At 38.2% G+C, this 24,375-nt stretch overlaps 1 protein-coding gene across 2 annotated transcripts in view; it reads left to right on the plus strand.

The window, feature by feature from the left end:
• Positions 1-19,079: 19,079 nt before the first annotated feature.
• PRRX2 (paired related homeobox 2) overlaps positions 19,080-24,375 on the plus strand; it is a 663,637-nt gene continuing 658,341 nt past the window's right edge. Inside the window, exon 1 of one of the 2 annotated variants that reach the window (XM_044057840.1) lies at positions 19,080-19,856. In XM_044057840.1, coding sequence (XP_043913775.1) covers positions 19,613-19,856 — 244 coding nt within the window. In that variant the 5' untranslated portion in view covers positions 19,080-19,612. The remainder of the gene's footprint in view (positions 19,857-24,375) is intronic. The other variant, XM_044057839.1, reaches the window with a different exon arrangement.

A 24,375-nucleotide genomic window follows, 5' to 3' on the forward strand; every position in this document is an offset into this window, starting at 1 on the left:
CGTTTTTTAAACTACTAACGTCTGGGCTGGAACCACTTCTCCAGGGACAGACAGCTGTTCAAAGTTCCCCTCTCTCACAGGTGAACAGAGAAACTTCCCTTTATCCAAGTAAGATATGGGCAACTCAGAAACTTGTAACACAACCCTGAATTTAGCACTAGCCTGAAAACTGGACTATACTAGCTTAGAAAGGCAGGAAACAAGAATTTTTTTTTTTTGAAAAGATAAGGCAAAAACAGTAAAAAGTATACTTAAAACAGCTTTAAACGACTACAAGCGATCAGAAAAGGCTATCACATTTTAGTGTGTAGCCTACAACAGTTAAACAATTTATTTAAACAAAAAAACTACTTTTTAAAAGTGCAGGCAGTCAAATAAGTACAATATGTGAAAAAAACAAGCTTTTAAATCACAATAAGTGCTGGAAAAATCAGCGTTTAGGCGGAAAACAGTTAAGTACAGCAAGAAAATACAGAAAACTGATACTCAATCACTCCAAAGTCTCTCTCGTAAGCTAGAAGGCTTGTATTAGTTTAAGGCTTTCTAGTGCTTTCCAGTAGGTTAGTTACAGGAAAGATGGGAAACAAGCGCAGATGTGGTCTTTTAAACCAGAAAGTTGAAAGAGATGGACAACTTCCCGAATGATCAATAAACTTCAATTCCTGGGCCAAGAACCACTCCTCTTGTGGTAGACAGGCTACCTAGTATTTACCACTCCCACTGATGAGCTAGAAGGCTGCACTCCAACACAAAGGCTTGGGGGGCTCAGAAGCTTACAAACAGTCCTGGATACAGCAAATCTACCTGGACAAGAATAATTATGGGAAAGGTGGGGATCAAGTGCAAACACAGGCTTTAAAACCAGAAAGTTGAGGGAGATGGAAAAAACTGCCCAAACGGCCAATAAACTGCAATTTCTGGGCCAGAACCACTCCTCTTGTGGTAGACAGGCTACCTAGTGCTTACCACTCCCACTGATAAGCTAGAAGACTTCCCTCCAACACAAAAAGGCTTGCAGGGCTCAAAAACTTACCAACAGTCCTGGATACAGCAACTCTGTATCTGGACTAGGCTAGTAACAGGAAAGGTGGGGAAACAGCGCAAGTGCGGCTTTTAACCCAGAAAGTTGAAAGAGATGGGGAAAAACTGCCCAAACGGCCAGTAGCTACAATTTCTGGGCCAGGAACCACTCCTCTTGTGGTAGATAGGCTACCTAATGCTTACCACTCCCACTGATAAGCTAGAAGGCTTCCCTCCAACACAGAAAGGCTTGGGGGGTTCAGAAGCTTATAAAGAGTCCTGGATACAGCAAATCTGTACCTGGACTAGACTAGTTACAGGAAAGGTGGGGAACAAGCACGAAAACAGGCTTTTAAGCCAGCAAGTTGAAAGAGATGGAAAACTGCCTAAACGGCCAATAAACTACAATTTATGGGCCAAAACCCACTCTTCCCATGGTAGATAGGCTACCTGATGCTTACCACTCCTACTGATAAGCTAGAAGGCTTCCCTCCAACACAGAAAAGCTTGGGGGGGGGCTCAGAAGCTTACAAAGAGTCCTGGATACAGCAAATCTGTACCTGGACTAGACTAGTAACAGGAAAGGCAGGAAACAAGCACAAACACAGGCTTTTGAATCAGAATGTTGAAAGATGGAAGAGCGTCCCAAATGGCCAATAAACTATAATTTTTGGGCCAGAAACCTCTCCTCCTGTGGTAGATAGGCTACCTAGTGCTTACCACTCCCACTGATCAGCTGGAAGGCTTCCCTCCAACACAGAAAGGCTTGGGGGGCTCAGGAGCATACAAACAGTCCTGGATACAGCAAGTCTGTATCTGGACTAGACAAGTTACAGGAAAGGCAGGAAACAAGCTAGGAATTTTTTTTTACAGAAAAGCAGCTAAAACAGCAGTAAATACAATTCAAATGCAGTGCAGGCTAGCACATGTGTATCAATATTACGGCAAATACAGTTTAATTAAATGCAATCAAATTAACAAATGACTAAAAAACAAGTGCAGAAAGCATTAAATTAGAAGGCTACTAACAAGCAGTAATAAGTGCAGAGTAAGTAACATCACGCAGAACAGCAACTAAGACAGTTACAGTAAGAGCAGCTGAATATATATATATATATATATATATATATATATATATATATATATATATATATATATATTTTTTTTTTTTTTTTTTTCCAGGATTTAGTTATCATTTAGTCAGTTATTATTGTTATCTAGTTACTGTTTAGAAAATTTTTAGCACTGTGTTTTACTTCTTATTTCTCAATGTTTGTAATTAGAGCTTCTACTCAATTGTACCTATTTTGCTCCTGTATTTCTCCATGTCATGATCACCTTTACTGTATACATACCTTGATTGTTATTGTTTACCATCTACTATGTCTTTCTGTGGAGCTTTTCTCCCTGGGCCTCCGCTGAAAAAGGACCTGTGTCCAGTTGGAATTTCCCAGTAAATAAATGTAAATAAATAAATAATAAATAATAACCTCACTGTTCAAGAAGAAACAAAGCTAATTTTACCACCAATTGCTTAATCAGCTGATCTCCGTACTTGAGAAATGCCTGATGGTACTGTCAAAGTCTGAATGCACACAGTTGCTGATACACAGCTCCACAGGATCATGGCTTGTAAGGGGCAAAGTTTTGTCAAATCAATGCTAGGTCCCTTGAGAAAAAGGAAGTCATACAGTAGTGAATCTGGTGAGTATAGGTTAGGAATGATCCAGCTTTTCAGCACCTGTATAAAGCACAGAATGACTAAGCATGTAAGGGAATGAATCTCTTTCACAGTAAGGGCCAAGGACTGTACACTGGTATACAACCTCTGTGTCAGGAGGCAGGATGCCATGATAGACACAGAGAAAGAAAGAGTGAGAGAGAGATTGTAACTGGTCAGATGACCTGAATGATACACAAAACAACATGCAGGTCATAAGGATACTATTTCCTGTTTATAAGATAGACCAAGTGAACACTGCAAAAGAAACTCATATGAAATGTACACAACTGACACACCAATCAACCATCTCAGTTCTCTTAAAGTCATTATGACTTCTGTTATCTGATCTCCACCAAAACACAGACTAATGAACATATTCTCTACTGAAGAAGTAGAGTAGCTGTTAGTGCAACTGTTGGACCCCAAATATTATATCCAAAAATATAAAAAATGATATTAATTCTTGTAAGACTGTTGTTTCTTTGTGATCAAATTGTAAAGTTATTTACATTTGTTTTCCTTATAAACAATTTAATGCAGAAATAACTGACATTCGTAATACATTATTTTAGTCAACATCCTTGGTAATATTTCTGGCATAATACAGCACTAGTGTATTATGATTAAAGTAAGAGACTGACAGATGGAAGTTATCAGTGATTGTATGACTCTATTAACTTCAGACTTTTTCATGAATGATTTTACCATGGATGATATGAAGTAGGTAGTGAGGTCTCTAGGGATCACTGCTATACAGTATATATTTAAAATGTTTTCTAATAGTGAGGAAAGTCTGCAAAACTGACTGATTTAGAATTTAATCCAGAATATGAAACATTAAAAAACAGCCCTCTCACAATAGTAAATGTGCTGGAAGTAATTCCACATAAACCTGGGGTCAAAGAATTTTACAGCTCAAACTATTACTGTTGATTATAAGTGCAGCAGTTTCAAGACCATGATTATTACTAATATGGTGGGAACCCCCCTAAAATATTTATTAGGGTTAGATTGCAGTGCAGTACTTTCAAGACCATGCTAATACAGTGGGAACCCCCATAAACCACTTATTAGGGTTAGATTGCCTGGTGCCCTTGCCTTTCAAGATGACTGCAAAAAAAGTCACAGTGTTTGTTTGCAATGCAGACTAATTTCAGCATTTCTGTATAACTTTCTGGTACTTTCAGTCCTGTTTCATAGAGTTACTTCACTTATTGAACAATAGATAATAAAAATCCATAGACTGTGTAGAAAAGGTATGCCTTTTATTGAGAATGTGTAGAATGGTACATATACGTTACCATAATGAAGTACATTTATAGCTCCCTAAGAAAGCCCATTAAAATAGGATGCATTTTGTTGGTGTCAGTAGATCTTATTGTTATGCAGCAAAAACACATTAACTACAAAGGAAAATGAAACTCACCGTAACACACATTTAGTCAAGTAATTCCCAAAAGTGATAATGATGGTATTGCCGTCACAAATTATGAAACCACAGTTAAACTGTTACCGAAAATGGATATTTTAATGCAAAGGTTGACAGCATAAATTAAATACAAGATGCAAAAACAAAACTCTGCAGATAAAATGCCTGGACTGCTGAACTTAGACAGTTTGAATTTACTGTTCCTGGGGAAGTTAACATGTTTTTTTTAATTTACTTATATATTTTCATTTATCTTTTTTGTTGATCAAGTTAGTTCCATTAAGCCAGTTGGCCCTTTTCAGGGAAGACTCATCTTGATATTAATACTGACCAATGAAGTTGTACTCCTTTCACTAGAGGACACTAGAGGGCTGCTTCTAGCTGGAAGAAGAGACAAGATCGCCCAAGAGGTAGATAATTAATTGTTGTTATTTAGGTTCATAGGTTTATAGGTAGGTACTAGGCTATCTGCCTGAAGGCATTTATAAGCCTAGCCAGAATGTGATGGCTTTCGCCGCCCCCTTAGATTAGTTCCCCTGTGCCTCTGTCCAGCAGAGCCACTGAAGTGATCCCCGGGTTAAACTTTGTTTCCCATCCACTCGTCAAGGTTTCTTTTGAAGAGTGTTAGTGAGGAGCTCTGCCTAATGTAGATTGGGATCTTGTTCCAAAGCATGGGAAGTCTCTGGGACAGGAATCTATCCCTCCAGCACGTCCTATTTATTGTTGTGGTGAGGTTTAGATCCCTAGAGTGTGTGGCTCACGGGGATAAGGTTTTCTTTAGGTGGAGCATGTCCATCAATTCTGGGTTGGACATGGCCTTGTATGTCAGGCAGAGATCACCTCTGAGTAGGCGGTATGCAACCGAGTACAACTGTAATTTCTTCAGTCGAGCTGCAGAGGGCATCTGTTTGAGGCCAGTGATCCTCTTGGTGAGGTACTTCTGTGGTCTTTCCAGCTGCTGCAGGTGTCTTGTAAATTACATCCCAAATGGGGCGTTGTACTCTATGATGGGTCTGATGAGTGATGAGTAGAGGGGCACAATGACCTCTTTTGATCTGGATGCAAACCCTTTTGTGATTAGGTGGGCCACATAGAAGGATTTTCTAACCACTTTGGCAATGTGATTATCAAAGGTGAGATTACTATCTACTTGGGTCCCCAGATCCCTTATTACGTCTTCCGTATTTAGGGGACTACCACCTATGTGGTATTTTTGTGGGTACTTTGTTTTTTCCAAAGGGGATGACTATGCACTTTTTGGCATTAAGCTTGAGGCCATGATTTTGACACCAGGTATCCATCTTAGTGAGACCCTTTTGGAGGATGTCTATGTCAGCTGGAGAGTCAATTATAGCCCCTAATTTGCAGTCGTCTGCGAACTTGGTCAGCCATAGTCCTCCTGTGCTTGCCTGTACCTCTGAGAAGTATATGCTGAACAGGAGGGGGTCCTAGGACTGAGCCCTGGGGAACTCCACTTGTAACTGATTTAGAGTTGGACCTAGCTCCCGCAACTCTCAACATGTGGGTTCTGTCCGTGAGCCAGTTGGCAACCCATCTTGTGATGTAGGGGTTTATGTTCAGGCTGGTGAGCTTGTCTATAATACCAGAATGGGGATTGGTGTCGAAGGCCTTTGCAAGGTCTAGGTAGGCTGTGTGTACAACCTTTTTCTCATCTATAGCCTAGGTAACTGTTTCAAAGAAGTCCACCAGGTTTAGGAGGCATGATCTGCCCTTAACAAAGCTGAACTGGGTAGGGTCCAGTGTTTGGAGGTTCCCAATTTCTCTGTTAATGAGTTCCATGATGATGCGCTCCATAGCCTTGCAGACCAAGCTAGTCAGGCTTATAGGGCGATAGTTCCCAGGGTCTGTTGTGGCTCCACCTTTGTGGAGTGGAATAACCGCTGCTGTGCACCACTTTATGGGTACGTAGCCTGTGGAGAGGCTGAGTTTAAACAGTGTGTTTAGGTGAGGGGTTAGTTCATCTTTGAGCGCATGTAGAACACAGCCTGGGACACTGTTCGGTCCCATTGATGCTGTATTTTTGGCTTTGGAGAGGACTGTTTTAAGCTGAGTGTCTGTGATTTCGGGGACTCTACATTCTTCTGGTATGGTTATGGGCCCTTTTGGGGGTGAGAGGGGGTGAAGTTTGCGCTAAATCTGTCTGCCAGGACGTTGGCAATATTGGTCGGTTCAGTGTATTGTGTGCCATTCTGCACTAACTTCGAGCAGATCTGAGCATTGCCACTTAGATTCTTAACATAGCTGAAGAATGCCTTGTGGTTTTCTTTGGAGTCCTTGGCAATTTTTCTTTCAAAGCTCGCCTTGGATGATTTTATGAGGGATCATAGTTTCTTGCTGATACTGATCAGGGATGTCTTCCCTTCTTGGGATTTTACTCTTTTCTGTACTAGTTTCCTCCTTCTATTGTATAGCTTTTTTATGGCAGGAGTCCACCAGACTGGTTTCCTTTTCTTGGAGGAGTGAGTCTTGGTTTTGCTTGGGATGGCATGATCCATGCATTCTTGTAGGTGCCCGTAGAATGCATTAGTAAAGAATTTTGCAGCTTGGACAGCATTATCCCTCAGCATGGGGGCTTTGAAACTTTCCACCTTGGTCTTGAGTAACGTGAAGTTTGCTTTTGAAAAGTTTTTCACAGTGGTTTTCTTGTCCAGGGGTAGGGGTGGAATGTGGATATCCAAAGTGATTTGTTTATGGTCAGGTCTAACTAACAAGGTGTTGACCTCCAGTGTGGAACACCGGTCGCCCATGTTGGTGATGACCAGGTCCAATATGTTGTCACCTCTGGTGGGAGTGTTGACCAGTTGAACCAGGGCATTAGAGTTTATAAATTCTAGGAAATGTTGGGCAAGGGAGTTAGTACTTGAGTAGTTCTCCCAGTTAATGTTTGGATAATTGAAATCACCCAATATTAGGGTGTTTGGTAGGACCTTTATGTTTCCCAGTGTTTCCAGGAATGTGGAATGGGGGTCCTGGGACATGGTGGGTGATCTGTAGCAAGCTACAATTTGAATTGCAGTTTTGCCCATTGTTAGTTGCACATGGATGATCTCTGAAGCATCGTGCTGTGCCACTAACCTGGAGGTGTTGGTATCCTTGATGAATACGGATACCCCCCCCCCCACCTTTTGTATTTCGGTTTGGGTTCTGCGGCTGAAATGTATGGTATGAGTTGTAGCCTGGTAGTGCTGGTGTGCTCTCTGGAGCCTTAAACCAGGTTTCTATTACTCCACATATATTGATTTTCTCCATACTGAGGAGTGCCTCGAGTGTGTGCATTTTGAGGTTCAGACGTCTGGCATTGAGTAGCACTACCTTCAGTTTTTTTACTTGTGCTATTTATGGCGGTAGATTTGTCTTTTGAGCCTTGCCTAAAAAAGGCACTATGGGGGTGGCAAGAGCCTTGGCCAGTATTCGGAAGTCTAAGGGTGACAGGTACAAGCCGTCTCTAGCGAAGCAGCGTGGCTTGTCGAGCATGTCATCCAGGCGGACAGACACTGGATCCCCTTTGAATGACACCAGAAACTTAGCCAATTGTTGAAATTGAGAATTTTTTCTTTATACCGTGGTATAATTTTTGGTGAGGGCAGGATGCTACTCAGGGTCAGGGTCATACCGGCCTGGGCTACATGATCTGAGAGCTCTTCCATGTCTCTTTTCATGTAGTCCAGAGATATACGGCTCAGGTCATTCACACTAACATGGACAATGACAGAGTCATATTTGTACTTGTTCTGAGGTGACCTGAGTGCTTGTGTTATGTGGCGGATCCTGGCGCCCGACAGGCAGCTAACAGTAACTTTCTCCTTACTCAGCCTAGTGAGTGGGACGTCAGTGTGCCTGACTATAGAGTCACCTATTACTACTATGTTGGGTATGTTATTTTGCCTTAAGGGCTGTGATTGCATGGCACACTGGTTTTGTGAAGTATGTGTTTCATGGTTTGTGTTGGGGGGTGGAGGTTGCTTGGATGTTTGCTTTGGAGGTCTCTGTTGGTTTTGCAGATTTTTATTTAGAGCCCCCAAGTATGTTTTCATCTATTTATGTGTGTTTTTTGCCAGTGCTAGTTTAATGGGTACATGTGAGACTGGTGGTGTGATGCAAGTATTTCCCTTCTCCTCTTGACTGTCTGGTCCAGTCTTGGGTTGAGAGAGCTTAGCCTCCAGTTTGGCTGTATAATTGCATCTCTCGCATGTATTACTGTTTGGTGGTAGGAGGAGGGGGTTATCTTTGTACATGAGGCAGTTGTAACATTGCTTCAAAATGCCCAGATTCACCAATTGGACTGGAGAGTACACCTGAAACTGCCCTTTGGACATGCCTGGATAGGTACAGTGAACTGTTTTACTGGATGGCTGGTAAGGTCGAATAGAGAGCTTTGTCCTTCTGTACAGTACAGGAGGGTCTAGTGCTAGGGTTTATAAATGCTTGCTATAAGTTTTGAGTAAGTGCCAGGCTGAGAAATGAGTGGCTTGAGTGCTTAAGTTGAAAGTTTGTCTAGTTCCAAGGGAAAAATTGAAGAGGAGACTTTGTGGAGCCGAGAATAGTTTTACCCTAGCTAACCGGCGCTGCCCGGGGTGCAAAACTGGGCAAATGCGGTTTTTATAGCAGGGAAATGAAAGAGAGAGAAATTAGCCCAAAATGGCTAATAAACTACTACTTTCTGGGCTGAAACCACTCCTCCAGGGACAGATAGGCTGCTCAAAGCTCCCCTCTCTCACAGGTGAACAGAGAACTTCCTTCTATCCAAGTAAGGTATGGGCAAACACAGAGATTTGTAACACATCCCTGAATTCAGCACTAACCTGAAAACTGGACTATACTAGCTTAGAAAGGTGGGAAACAAGCATATATATATATTTTTGTTTTGTTTTTTTTAGAAAATAAAGCAGATACACTCAAAAAACACTTTAAATGCACAGAAAAGGATACTTATTGTTATATATCACAGATCATAGTTGTAGTCAATGCCCCTAGTAATAAAGTAGGAAGAAACACAAATACAGTAAAAGCAGATGAATAAAGTAGAATTTATATATATATATATATATATATATATATATATATATATATATATATATATCAAACAATAGAAAACAAACAAACTGATTTAAACAAGTTACCCAATTAACCAGAAAAAAAGCTCAAAACTTAGCCCTGTTCCAGCAGTCTTCAATCAGACAAGTTCTAACTGCAAACCCCTGCTTACTAGGGTGCAGAGGAACCTTCTCCAAAAAAGATGGCCTGGATAAGTGCTCAAGTTATACAAACAAATCTAGATTCAGCAGGCCTGAATCTGGTCTATGCTACAGCAACAATTTCAGAAAGAAACAGTTCAAATAAGCAGGCACAATAAGCCTGTGACCAGATATTCCCAGCTCAGAAGGGCAGAATCCAGCCTCTCTTCCCACAAGAGTGCAGACCACAAACCTTAATGTAGAATAACTGGCCTGAAGCCCAAGTGCTTAAGCCAGAACTAATACACTTTTAGAATAGTAGACACTGGGCCTTCAATCAGCAATTCCCTGCTTAGAAGGATGTAAGCTACCTGTCCTGCCACACCAGTGCAGACCACAAACCTGCTTAATGTAAAACAGTCTGTATGAAGCCCAAGTGCTTAAAGCAACTTAGAATAACAGTTACAATTTAATCAGGCTACTACAAAGCAGTGATAAATGCAGTAGAATAAATAAAACTGAGTACTTTTAAGAAAAGCAAAATAAAGTAGGAGGAAAGACAAATACAATAAAAGCAAATGAAAATTTATTTTTTTTTTTGGGGGGGGCCTTCTCAAATCTACTCTCTGTATTAAGTAGAGTGAACATTAGACTCAGAATATGATCTCACTGTACTTGGCTAAGTGAGCAAATAAGATGGACCCAGGAGGATTGTTCTAATACAGACTTACAGGAGGGGCAGGCAATTCCAGAGCCAGCAACACTAATACCAACACAAGAACAGGGAGGGAGCATGGGAAACAAACTGCAGAGAGACACAGAGCACACTGTTCAGAAACACACAATTAGGAAACAGAAAAAATGAAAATACAGTACTTTTAAAACTGCAAGTTTGTACTGAACAGAATATTAAAATGCACTACTGCAAGTTTCACTTAGCTTCAGCTTCTAATGCAGATGTTTGTTGCCAAGCAAGTCTCTCAGGAGGTGAGCATAAAATGATTTCTCAAACTTTGTGGCTAGCACTTAAAGTACAGAGGAATCCTTCTAGGGTATTAAATATCAGATAACAAAGAAGTGATAACACCACCCCCTCATATAGCAAACAGACACACAGCACACTGTTCAGAAACACACAATTAGGAAACAGAAAAAATGAAAATACAGTACTTTTAAAACTGCAAGTTTGTACTTAACAGAATATTAAAATGCACTACTGCAAGTTTCACTTAGCTTCATCTTCTAATGCAGATGTTTGTAGCCAAACAAGTCTCTCAGGAGTTGAGCATAAAATGATTTCTCAAACTTTGTGGCTAGCACTTAAAGTACAGAGGAATCCCTCTAGGCTATTAAATATCAGATAACAAAGAAGTGATAACACCACCCCCTGTATAGCAAACAGACACAGAGCCCACTGTTCAGAAACACACAATTAGGAAACAGAAAAAAATGAAAATACAGTACTTTTAAAACTGCAAGTTTGAACTTAACAGAATATAAAAATGCACTACTGCAAGTTTCACTTAGCTTCAGCTTCTAATGCAGATGTTTGTAGCCAAGCAAGTCTCTCAGGAGTTGAGCATAAAATGTATATACATAATGGGGAGAACCTGACTGGTGAGTTAATAGAAAAAAAAATGTGCAATTGTTAGACCATGTTGACATGATATTTGCCACATTGCATGAAGGAGGCATGAATATCACCACTTTGATTACCTCAGTAAATGAAAAAGACCCTACCGATGACAGTGCTATTATCCTGGGGAGATGTTATGTAAAGTTAAGATTCAGTGTTGGCAGAAAATGAGAAATAGATATTCTTGTACAAATTGATGCAATTGTTACATTTTGGGAGCACTTATTTTATTATTTATTTATTTATTGCATTTGTTGACCAGGAAGGTTCACTGCGCCAAAAAGTGCCCATTTCCAGTGGAGGCCCGGGGAGAAAAGTTCCACAGAGATACAAATTCATACAATTTAATAAACCACAGTAACTATACAGTGCTTACAATGTGTTACAGATAAGATAACAAATATATCAGATCAAACTGCTAAAGCACAAGAGCATACATTACATTCACTATGACAAAACACAAGCTAGCAAATATGTCAGATTAGACTGCTAAAGCTCAGTTAGCAATGCACTATATACAATTTGATAAGAGTACATACCACAGTAGTTGCAGATTAGACTGACAGTCCCATACATTTGTAAAGGGTATAGAAAATGTTTATCTGTTCCAAGAGATAATGGTGATGGTACTGGAGGTGGAGAGGGGAGAGAGGAGGGAAATGTGGTAGAGGAGGAAGGGAAGAGACAGATGCCAGGTTATGGGTTGTGAGGACTTCGCACAGGAGCATTGCCAGTGGGAGGAGAGATGATGTTTCAAGGATTTTTTAAAGACAGTTTTATTGCTAGTAGCTCTAAGAGAGAGCGGGAGAGAGTTCCATAGTTTAGCAGTGGAAAAGGAGTGGAGCCATTGTCCAGTGGTGAGGCTGGGTTTATCTACCTGTAGGAGTGTTTGGTTTTCTGAGCAGAGAGGCCTATTAAGGTGGGAAGGAGTAAATAGGTTTGAAAGGACTGGGCAACTGGATGGATTGTTTATTAATTTATGGGCAGTAGTTAGTTGAATATATGTGAGTTGGTGAGATAGTTCTAGCCAGTTCAGTAGTCTAAGAGAGGTGCAGTGGTGAGATAAGGGCTTTCCATTGGTAACACATTTTGCTATTTTGTTATAGCATGAATGTAGTTTGGATTTAAGACTGGCCTGAATATTGGTGAAAAGAGGAGCACCATAGAGAAGAGAGGGGAGCAGGAAAGAGGAGGCAACGGCTAGTTTGGAAGGGTAATTGAGGAATGTTTTGTGTCAATATAGCATGCCCAATTTCTGGTGTGCTTTTTTAATGTTGTTGTGAATGTGCATGTTGAAAGTTAGGTGTTGGTCTATGGTAACACCTAGAAGTTTAGTATGTGTAACAACCTCTATAGAGGTGTCGTCATGGGAGAGGATAGTGAACGTATCTTTGCTTATGGTGCAGGATTTCTTAGGGGTAAATAGCACTAGTCCAGTTTAGTTTTTTGGAGATTTAATGCTAAATGGTTGTTAGCCATCCATATTTTGGTGGAGCTGAGAGCTGCTTGGGTATGTTTTTGAAGTTTGTGCAGTGAGTCAACAGTACTGATGATAGTATAGTCATCTGCATATTGGATGACTGTTTCCTGAATGAGACTAGAGTGGAAGTCAATGATGAAAATGCTGAAAAGTAGTGGGCTTAAAATGGACCCTTGGGGAACATCTGTGGAGGTGTTAAGGAAAGGAAAGAAGGAGTTTAGCCATTTTGTAGATTGTTGCCTGTCTGAGAGGTTGTTGGAAAACCAGTGTAGAGCAGAGGAAGAGATACCTATGTTAGATTGTTTTCTGAGAAGGAGTGGATGAGAGATAGTATCAAAGGCTTTAGACAGATTGAGAAATAGAGAGGAGGCAAGCTTTCTAGTGTCCCGGGCCCAATTGATAGTGTCACAGAAGGAAATAAGAGCTGTTGTGGTACTGTGCCCTGGTCTGAAACCATGCTGGGTTGGAGATAGTATGTTGTCAAGCAGACAGTTAAGTAGCTGGCTTTGGATACATTTCTTGAGGATGTTTGAGATGGGGGAAAGGATAACAATGGGCCAAAAATTGGAGACATCTATGTTGTTTCCACCTTTGTGGAGAGGGAGAATACATGCTTTTTTCCAAAAGGAAGGAACATAAGACTCTTGGATGGACCTATTAGGAAGTATGCTAATGGGGTATGCAACTGAATTTGCTGCTTTTTGAAGGAATTCAGGAGGCAGGTGGTCAGGGGCATTTGTGCAAGGTTTTAATTTCAGAAGCATTTTCTTTACTATGGCTGTGGTAGTAGGAGCTAGAGAGAAGTTGGGAGGATGTGCAGGAGAGGTATTAGTGGCCGAAGGGTTGGGTTGGTTAGGTAGAGTTTGAGGGAAGATGGTTGTGAGGTTAGCTATAACGTCAATAAAATAAGTGTTGAAAAGCGTGGTGATTTCCATTGTTTTTTTTTCTGTGTCTGGACAGGGGTTAGGTTCAGATCCTGGGTGTAGAAGTCTGTTGATTGAGCTCTAGAAATGTTTAGGGTCAAGCTTGTGTTGATGTTGTAAGGTATGATAGTATTCTTTTTTATCCTTAATGATTTGGTGCTTTACTTTGTTGCAGAGGTGTCTGTAGGTTATGAGGTCTGAGGGGTTTTTTGTGCTTTTGCCAAAGCTTCCAGGATTTGTCCCTGGTGACCATGTTCTGTTTGGTAGCTCTAGTGAGCCATGGGGCATGCAAGGATTTTATTTGTTTTAGCTGCAAGGGTGCTAGGCTATTCAGAATATTAAGGAAAGTGGAATTGAAATGTACTGTGTTGTCTAGAGGGAGTGTTTTTAGGGAGTCCCAATTAATGCTTTGTAGGACATTGTTAAAGGTTGTAGGAGAGAACTGTGATAAGTCTCTACTATTTGTTTTGATGTTTGTGTATTTCAGTTGTAGTTTTGCATATTACAAATGTTGGCAAGTGGTCACTTATGCTATTTGGGAGGGTTCCTGTGGTGGTAATTTTATTGGGGTCAGAGACCATGATCCAATCTAGGATTGTTCCATGGCTGTTGTCTTTGTAGGGTCTGGTAATGTTAGCAATTAGTTGGCTGTATTTATATAGGTTGATGTTGGTGGGAGGGGGGTGTTGGTGTGAGAAATCAAGACAAAAAACATCACCTGGGATTATTGTATCTGTAGTTATGTTATTGGAACTCCAGCTCCACTTGCATTTCTTTCATTAGTTTGACCTTATGACTTTTGAAACTTTCCAGTCGTTTTAAAGATTTTTGTTTTTGATGAACAAGTGAATGTGTTTTTCCATGGAGTGAATATATGTTTGCTGATACAATTGTTCAAACTAAGAAAACAATGACTGTTTAGTTCAGAACTGATAAGTTGACTGAAAATGAAAGTAAACCATTTTCAAAGAATTATGTTCACATATTGAAACTGTTGTAAAAAAGGAAGGCAGATGATAATGGCTTTGGAACTGAGGTAATAGTAAACGTTATGGGAAACAAGCTCTTAAGAGTGTACCTTGCATAATTATGATGAATAGGAAGGGGGCTGTACGATATTATAGACAACAGAAAATGTGCTATTTTTCTGGAAGTGAAACCCTACAAGTGATTGTGATAATAAATATAATCAAGATGGGGAGAGAGCATTCTAAGCTGAAATGTACAAAATTTATGAAACAGCAGCATTTTTGTTGGTGAAAAGGGGAAAAAAAAGATGATAGTTAATTATAGATTTTTTTTGGTAAATGAAATAATATTAGATGATGAGGGATTTTTTTATTTCCAGGGGATGAATGCACCAAAACTGAAAATAATTATACTGAGGAAGTTAAAGGAACAGAACAAATTAGGAAAGGTATCATACCTCTCAAATGTACATATTTTTGCGAATGTCCAAATTTTTGCCTTATATTTTTGGTCTGTTTTTCAAAAAATTGTGGTTTTCTGGCAAATTTGTGGCAAATCATTAAAGATTAAAGTTAAAAAATAATGACAGACATTTGAGTTTCAGATGTCATATCATTCAGAAAATCATTGCTAATGTAAAACATGTTATTCTATTAACTTTCTAAGTTTGTAAGAGCAATATTTAAAACGTGTCTCTACTTTTAGGCCTTTGTCCCACTTTTATTTATGGATTTGTCCAGATTTCTTGGTCTAAGAGGTTGAGAGGTATGATTATAACAGAAATTCGATCTGACATATTAACAGGAAAAAAAAAATGAAAGAAAGCAAAATGATGATGGCAAAAAAAAAGTGACAGAAGCAAAAATTTCTAAAGGAAACAATAAAATGTAGAAAAGATAGATGAAGATGGAAAGAAAAATACAAATAAAGGAAATTAATATTTTCAATACTGTTTACCCACGGTGGTGGTGCTGCGGTAGCGTTGTCACCTCACAGTAAGACGCTGTCCGGTTCTATTCTCAGCTAGAGCGTCTTCTGCATGGAGACATGCATGAATGGATGTACCTTCCTTGAAGGTTGTGCGTCAGGACTGATAACTCAGCACGTAAAAATCAACTACCAATCATTAGCGGACCGGAGTTCCGCTGTGGTGACCCCTAACAGGGAAAAGCCAAAAGACACAACAACAATATTTTCAGTACTGTTTATTTATCAAAATATCATAAAGAATGCAGTAAGGCTATAAACTGTAAAAATAATGGTGTAGAAATCTGAATTTTTTTTTCTTGAGCCTAACTTGTTTTGCCTTTTCGGAGGTAGACGGTACCCCATGAGGGTAGGCGTTGGGAAGGTGGTTATGATCCATAGACTCACTCTTCCTTATAAACTGTATAACTCAATGAAGCTATGACATTTGGGAAAATAAATAGAGGTTATTATGTTTTTCAGGGAACTACAGAAAATTAATAGGTTATAAAATAAACATTTTTAGTTTATAGGACAATATGGTCAGAATTTGAAGATCAAATTATTAAGGATGAGAAATGAATTAAGGACATAAAAGAATACATAGTACACCAAAAGTAATGACAGGAGAAAGAGGTAAAATTACATAACAAAATATAAATGTGAAGCCTTTTTATAAAAGTCAGACTGGTGAAAAGCTAACAAATAAAAGTATAAATGATGTTTTCAAAGATAGTGGTAGAAAGAGAGAGAGAGAGAGAGAGAGAGAGAGAGAGAACTGCATAAAAGTGGAGAAGAAATTATATTAAAACGATATAGAATTATGAAGGATCTCTGCAAATGAATGATAAATGTTTAAAAAGAGAGAAAGGGATATGTGAGTTAAACAGGATAAAGATAAGAGAGACATTAATAAGGCAAAGGCAGCTGGTAAAAGGATAAAAGAGGAAGCTACACCTTTCTGAGTAAAAGGGTGAAGATAGAAGAAAATGAAAAAAGGAGGTAAGGAATTTTGGAGGTAGTTATAGTATAAGAACTCAGCAAGGAACACTGAAAAGTGTTCAGTATGTAAAAGAAATATATGGTTAAAAAAGACAGTAGATGTAAGGCAGAATGCCAAAGAAAGGAAAAAGTAGATAGAGAAATGTTAGAGAGAGTGTGTGTGTGTGTGTGTGTGTGTGTGTGTGTGTGTGTGTGTGTGTGTGTGTGTGGGGGTATTGGTTGAACTGAATATAGTAATAAAAGTGGAAGATGTAAAAAAGTGTACCCGGACATCATGGATTAGTATGTTAATTTTATAAGGGTAAACAAGAAGAAAAAAAGGAAAGTAATTTTGGAGTTATTAAAGGAGGAATACCTAATGGGATGTATAAAAGATGAAATTTGCACAGAATTATTTTTTTTATATTTGAAAGGGCAAATATGTTTTAGTTTTTTGAAAAATTTTTATTCAATAACACTGAGTAATGTAGACTATGAAACAATAATGAAAATATAAAAAAAAAAAAAAAAAGATTTTTAAGTAGCTTCCACCAACTTAGGCAGATGGGAAATGGTTTAATTTCTTGTATGAATGATAATGCAGTGAGGAGTATACCTCCACAATACTGCACTGCAGTGTCAATGAAAAATGAATCCCAGCATCTGGGTGGGACTAGAACCCACATCCCTCTAATCTTCCAACATCAAAGTCAAGTATGCTGTCTGTTGACAGACTGACACTAGGCCCCTCACCTACTGGCGCAGTTCCATTACAGCTTATAACCATCTGAGCATGCAGATTCATTGGCTACAACTGTACAGCAATACAACGGACCTTCTTTTCCCAGGGCAAGCTCCAGGTTGTCTGTCAAACCATCCTTGTAGTAACGTCAAAAATGCTGTAGATCATTGGGAAATGAAATCCTGAAAAGGACTGTTAATACTTGCTAGGATGCAAATGTGGCTAGCTGTCTTAGAGCATCCAACCTATAATACTCTAAACAACAGAAGAAAAATTAACTGTGGTTGAGTTTACTTTATAATTGCAATTAGGCTAAAATGTAATGGGTTTAACAAATTAAGACCACAAAACAGACTCTTACTACAAATGGATAAAACTCTTGTCTCTCTCTGTCTCTCTCTCTTTCCTCTCTCTCTCTCTCTCTCACACACACACACACACACACACACACACACACACACACACACACACACACACACACACACACACATAGATGTATACATCACTTAATTTAGACAAAAAGATGAGAACATCACTCTTGAGATTTTTCATTGTTGTCCTCTCACATGTACATTATTTCCTATGCTTGCATAAGCAAGATTTTCTGTTACAAGTTAGATTTTGCAGAAGAAATGTAAACAAATCCAGATTATTTTAGCAAAATAAAAGAACAGTGAGAGTGTGTGTGTTTACTTTCAGATAAACCGGCAATGGAGGAAATAGAAGGAGGCAGTACAATTCTTCTTGCCAACAGCCTGCTGGGGGATTTAGAAAAGCAGGGGGGGCTTGAAGTGGAAGGCATCCCATAGATTGGTGTGGAAAGCTTTGCGTGTCTAAAGAAACTCTGTAACTAAAGCTGGGAATAAAAAAAGAATCCTTCTCTGGAGCTCTCAGTCCTTTGATCATGAAAAAGGTCATATTTCATCCAAAATATCCACAATCAGAGGGCTGGAGGAGGTGGGAGCTGACAGGAGAATGAACTAGTGGATGTACTGGGGGAAGGGGTGGTAGTTCATTGCCTATTAGACCTTACGTTTTAATTACTTAAATTGTCTGTCTGAATTGTTACACTGTAGAAATGTCCCAAACACTCTGCATGTGTTCCAAAAAAAATGACCATAAATAATAATTATAATCCTCAATTAAGGAATTGTACAATGGATGCAGCCAGAGTTTGTCAGCATACAGTCAGTATTGGCCAGGGGAAGTAAAGCAGTTAGGCTGTATGTAAGTGTATTTATATACAGGCTAATCAGAGTAAGATTATGTTGATCTGAATAAATGGAGTAAGTTATAAATTTTGCTCAAGTACCCACAGACTGCACATAAACGTTTACGAGATCATATAGCACAAGTTGTATAAGTCCTTGCAACAGCATAAAATAGTTATTATTTTTGTGAAAATGTCTATTTCTGCATTTTTTGGGAAACATTTATTTATAACTATTTATAAAGTACAATAATAACAATATTTCAACAGGTCAGTTTACTTCCGATAGTATTTTTATGCTGGCAGAGTAGTCATTTGTACTTTCCTAGAAATAAAACAAATTCATATAACCTTCTGGTGGTGATTTTCTTCTCTCTGATTTTCGTGATTGCAAGAAATATACTAATGTTAATGGGAAGCTGAAGCATACTGACAAGTACAAAACTTTCTCCAAAATATCCTTTGTCTGTTATGACTCTAATTCAAATAACCTGTAAATACTCAGTCAAGCAAGTCCGTTAAGCCCAAACTCTGAAAGTAGATAAGTTTTCAAAGTTTCTCATTTTGATGCACAAACCCTCCCCACCCACTTCTGGTTCTAATTAACAGAGTGCTGACCATTCAGACAAACATGTTGCTTTAAAACGGGGTCCTGGGGCCATAATTATCTCATTAGGACGACTTCGGCCGGTCCCCAAGGAGGTGGCACAGATCACGAAACAGAGAAAGTCGTCGCCTGTGAAATATTTTCGCAGAGACTCTGTTGCTCCTCTATAGCTCATTTACAAGGTCTAGATGTCAACAGGTCAAGTCCCTTTCAAATAGAATATTTGTACAAGGCTGCCAAAGGGGGCTCTTAATCATTCCTTATGTCCTTTTTTGAGAGGAGGTCTGCCAAGCTAGACTAACCTCCTGAGTCCACACACGCACACTATCACACACTCAAAGAAACGCAAAGCCCCTGCTGGGTCTACTGTTCTCATTTCCCCCATGTTATGTTGATAAAAGCTCTTAAAAGCTTACTTTTCGGAAAGAAAAGTTTGGCAAGAAGATAGTGTTTTGCAACTTTTTATAGTGCCTGGCAAGCTAGGAGAAAAGGTTTGTCATTTCTTTGAGGGGGCGTGTGGAAATAGTTTTACACGTTGGGGGATTGTTTTCTTCCAAACGTCATCTAGGCGGAACACAGTTTAGGGAAGACAACAGAAACAGTGTTTTTTGGTTAACTAAAAAAGTTAAGTTTCTAACAGTACTTCAAGCAAGTCCTTGACAGTTGACATAGCCGTTTTTTTGTTTTTGCCTTTTTTTATTTATCGTCTCCAAACTAGTTTCTTTGAGTCCATGGACAATCCCTTTGCCATGGAGAAAGCGTTTGGACCAGGGGCAATGAGGATCTCAGAGCAACTGGACAGCAGTACCAGCAACAGAAAGAACTTTAGCGTTAGCCATCTTTTGGATCTGGAGGAAGTAGCCGCTGGGCTCAACGGAACCAAAGACCCGGGGAACGAAATAAGGGAGGGCAGTCGGGGCTTACAGCAGGAGCACTGCGGGTTGAGTAGCGGCAGTGAAGCAGCACCCCATGACAGTAAGTATTTTTCATTCTTTGCTGTGCATCATTACCATCATCAGCAGTAGCATCACTAAACTCATCCTCAGCACCCATTCTTCATTATGGAAGTGTGATGCCCTTTACCACACATACACTGCAATGGGGATTCCTGACTTAATTTCTAAACCTCTGTTGTGGCATCTGAATATTGTTTGAGTTGTGTGTGCATAATTCATTTAGCAGCTGAAGTCGTTTTCATGATTTGCATCAGGAATCTTAATCTGGTCTATTTTATTTTAATCTGACTTTTATGACAAAACAAGCTGAAGGTGAAGCATTTATGTCACTTTTTTAATATATGTAGGTAAAGTGTGCAGTCACATATTCAGCACTCTTTCTGTTTTATTGATAAACGTTTGTATTTGTAATTATTAGAACAGCAGAATTTATTAAACTATGATTTTAAAGTACACATTAATGCAGTTAATAAACTTTTACCGGGGGTGACTCCTTGTGAAGCTCAAGTTGGAGTAACAACATGCCAGATTGTGATAGTTGAAGGTTGCATAAAGTCTCTGAAAGCATAATGCTGTGTAAGTGCTATCACTTAGATTTGTATAGACATTGGCTCATAGTTTAAGTGTGCTTTATTTGATGTTGCCATATATTTTTGAATCTGAACTGAGTCCAGAGGTGGAAGACCAACTGCTGGGAAATGTTTTCTAAAACTAATGCCTAGAAAAGCTTCCATATTTTATATATGTTTGAAATGTAATCCATAATCCACTACAGAACTCTTTAATATGTTACATGATGCCAGTAATGTTTTCCTGCAACAAAACGGTACAGCAAGATACTTATTCTACAGTATTCAATAAAAGGGCTCTCAGTTGATATTTAATATACTCAAGCCATGGTCTTCACACAATATTAAGGGGATGCCATTTATTAAGTGTACAGAACTAGATAACTGCGAAAGCTAAACCACCATGAGAGTTATCGAATTTTGGGCTGTTAGTAAGGTCATGGTTCTGACCCAGCAACAGAGCAAGGGCAACTCTTTTCACCTGGAAAATAAATTTGTCACTGTTATATACAGTAGCTGTACTTTTTTATTAACAATATGTGGGCTGATTTTGGGTATATGAGGCTGTGGCCTGTACTTACTCTCTGCATATGTACATCCATCTGTATGTCTCGGGTAAACCAGCCAGAAATCGGCTTTCATTATATTCCTCTTGCAGAATCATTGACTAGTGTACACTGACTTTATAGCTATAAGTTAATATTGCTTTGAGTGATTATGGCAAAGTGCAGCGTTTTCCTGAGTACTAATTCAGTAATAAATTCTACTTTTCCGTGACTGTTATATGTGTCTGTTTATACTTATTAGACTGTATATTTGGTGTGATATATGTATATAATTCAGCTTATGGAATATAGATGTTATAAAAGCATACTGTGGACTGGCTTACTTGAACTCCATAGCTAGCAAGGTACCTGTAAACTGCTTGAGGGAGAGCATCTGTCAGATACTTAAATAAAAAGGGTAGTTGAATGGTATTGACTTCACTAGCTGCGACACTGTACAAGCTGAAGTTTTTCCCTCTCTGACTCTCGCTGTATTCATATACGAGTGTGTGTGTGTGTGTGTGTGTGTGTGTGTAAAACATAAAAATATGTATATAAAATGTATATATAATATAAATATGTATGTGCAGATTTGTTTTATTTCTCGTGTGTGTGTGTATGTATATGTAAATGTGTATGTATGTATGTATGTATGTATGTATGTATGTATATATATATATATATATATATATATATATATATATATATACACACACACACACGTATACTCACACATGGGTCTGCATACACATATATATGTTTGTAAAATACAATGTATTTGTGTATATTAATGTTTTTGTGTGTGTATATATATATATATATATATATATATATATATATTTATATATATATATATATATATGTAATTACATATGTATAAAGCATAAATATGCACACATTAGAAACCATCTACGGAGAAAATATGGTGATTAGTATGATATTTAAAAAATTATCCTTGAAGATTTAAACTTAGGATGGTGGTATAGAAGGCTTGTTATATATATAATATAGCAAAAGTCTACAGTCAAATGTGGAATTCATAATGTGTATATATATATATATATGAGAGCCATTAGAGAATTTCAGTATTATGTTATTGTAAAGTAAGTACTGTTTATATGTGTATTTCAAAAGCCTAATACATTTAAAAAGGCAATATTGTCTTAATAAAAAATGTTAAAGGTTAGAAATGTTATCTTTTAGAATGGGCATCAGGTTTAACAAGTTTGTTTACAAAATTAAATCCCCATTACTTGCTGAAACTGGTAGTGTATGTATTTTTTGAATTGCTTTAATGAGTGCTGGCCGATATGTATCAGTCTAATAAAAGCAAAAGTGTGCAGTACTTAATGAGCAGGCTAACATAAGAGTATCAAGTTCTTTTTGCTTATAAAGTCCACTTTTTGTTTTTACGAATGTTGCTTTTGTTTGACATGTCAGACCTTTAAGTATCAGAACTCTGGATGCAGACATCTGTGAATTAGATAAGGTTGGTGTGCTCCCAGGGAATCCCCCCCCCAGAAGGCATGGAAAACACTGACACCACAGTATTTTTGCATTCTTTAGAAACATCTTAAATGATTATGTCTTGTAGACATTATCAAGCAGTGCCAGTACACATTTTCTAGAAGAATACAAAGGTACTGTTCTTCTTTTACTGACACATTATTTTTTTTGCTTTCACTGCCTTGTGAACTGAATATTCGAGAACCTCTTTTGCCGATGCCTGCAATATCTTTCAGTTGCATGATTAGTATAGTACCAACTTGCTTTCTTAAATTATCTGGTTTTACAGATGTGACAAAACTGTAAGATTAAGGGATGGGATAAAAACAGATATAGTGATAGGAGGCCAATACTTACCTGATGTATCCTGTTGTTTCCTTTGATCCTGGGAACTAATGTTTCCTTTAAACCTTTGTTTCCTTTTGCAGATGAGAAATTGCACACACACGTAAAACAGACATGAACACACACACACATTTATACACCATCCCATTTTTAACTGATATTTTTGTTTAACCTTATCTTCAGTCGTCTGCTGGTTGAAACAGGGATAAAACACCTTGTTTACTTTCAGTTTATTAAAGTTATGACTGTGGAATTCAAACTTCTTTCTACACTTCTGCAGCTCAGTTTTATTGTTTGAGTGTACTGCCCTACATATGTACTGTTTTGTTTGAAAGGTATGTATGCATGCATGTTTGTATGTATATATGTGCAGATTTGCTTAAATGATATGCGTGTAAACACTAATTCATGTATATGTTATGTACAGATATGCTTTTAATTTTTCATGTAGAAACATTCCTTACTTATTTTCACAGGTTGGTTGCATTCAGTTCTAAGAAAGAGAAGATATGTATCTAATTAAAATAATGCAGTGTCTCTTTATACGTGGCTGTTGGTCCTGTGGTGAAATTACTTTAATTTTTATAGCTTCTTTACATTATCAAATGTGTATGCCATCACTGCTGCAAAACTTTGAAAGCGTTAATTTGACAGCCACCATGTTGATGTACCATTACATTGTCCACAGAGGAGATCAGTGCTGCTTCTTTAAACCATGAAGCTCCCCCTGCAGAGCAACTGTAATCTCAGCATTAGAAAAATTAAGTTAAAAACAGTGCATTGTAAAGCCACACATAAGAAAGTAAATAAATGCTTTTCAGCAATGGTAGAAAGTGAATGCAACTTGTGATGGTTGTGATAAATTTGACAGATTTTAATTTGAACCAGTTTGCGCTCCCGCTTTGTCTTCAAGTCGGGACATGGCATATATGCGATTATTATTTTTTTCTTCCCATTCAGAGAAGTATAATCCACCAATTGAATATTAAATGCATCAGTAATAGTTGTATAAACCAAATCAACCCACCTTATTGTATGACTGACCTATTTTTGATCATCTTACTTTCCATAATTTAGACTCAATTTGCAGGTTTATGTTTAAGCTTGTGCTGTTTATGTGAGCCTTTTCAGTGAAAGAACTTACTGATATGAGTACTTTTATACTGAAAATATGACAATGGAGTAATATAATTATATTTTCATGCATTTTTACAGATGATTTTATGGGATGCAAACTGTGCTTTTTGTTTGTTTTTACATTGCCAGTAAAAGTTTTGAAAGTTAGCAGCTCTGCATCTAGTTGATTTGTTTATATTTGCCTATTATTGTCCTGTGCTGTACAGCAACAATACTGTAAGGATTATTTTCCTTACAATCTGAATATATAAAAACAAAGTATAACATTAGCTATGCTGATATGTGTTGCCATAGCCATCCAAGAATTGTATAATTTACTATTAGCATTATTGCTTAAAAAATGAATACTTAAAAATATCCACTGTAGTGCATGGAAGAAATGGGAGGGCAATATTAGCAGTAGTTTATTGCTGATAGTTTTAACAACCCCTTTAGG

Source organism: Protopterus annectens, chromosome 16.part0 (assembly GCF_019279795.1).
Source record: "Protopterus annectens isolate FY-2018-M chromosome 16.part0, PAN1.0, whole genome shotgun sequence".
NCBI lineage: Eukaryota > Metazoa > Chordata > Ceratodontiformes > Protopteridae > Protopterus > Protopterus annectens.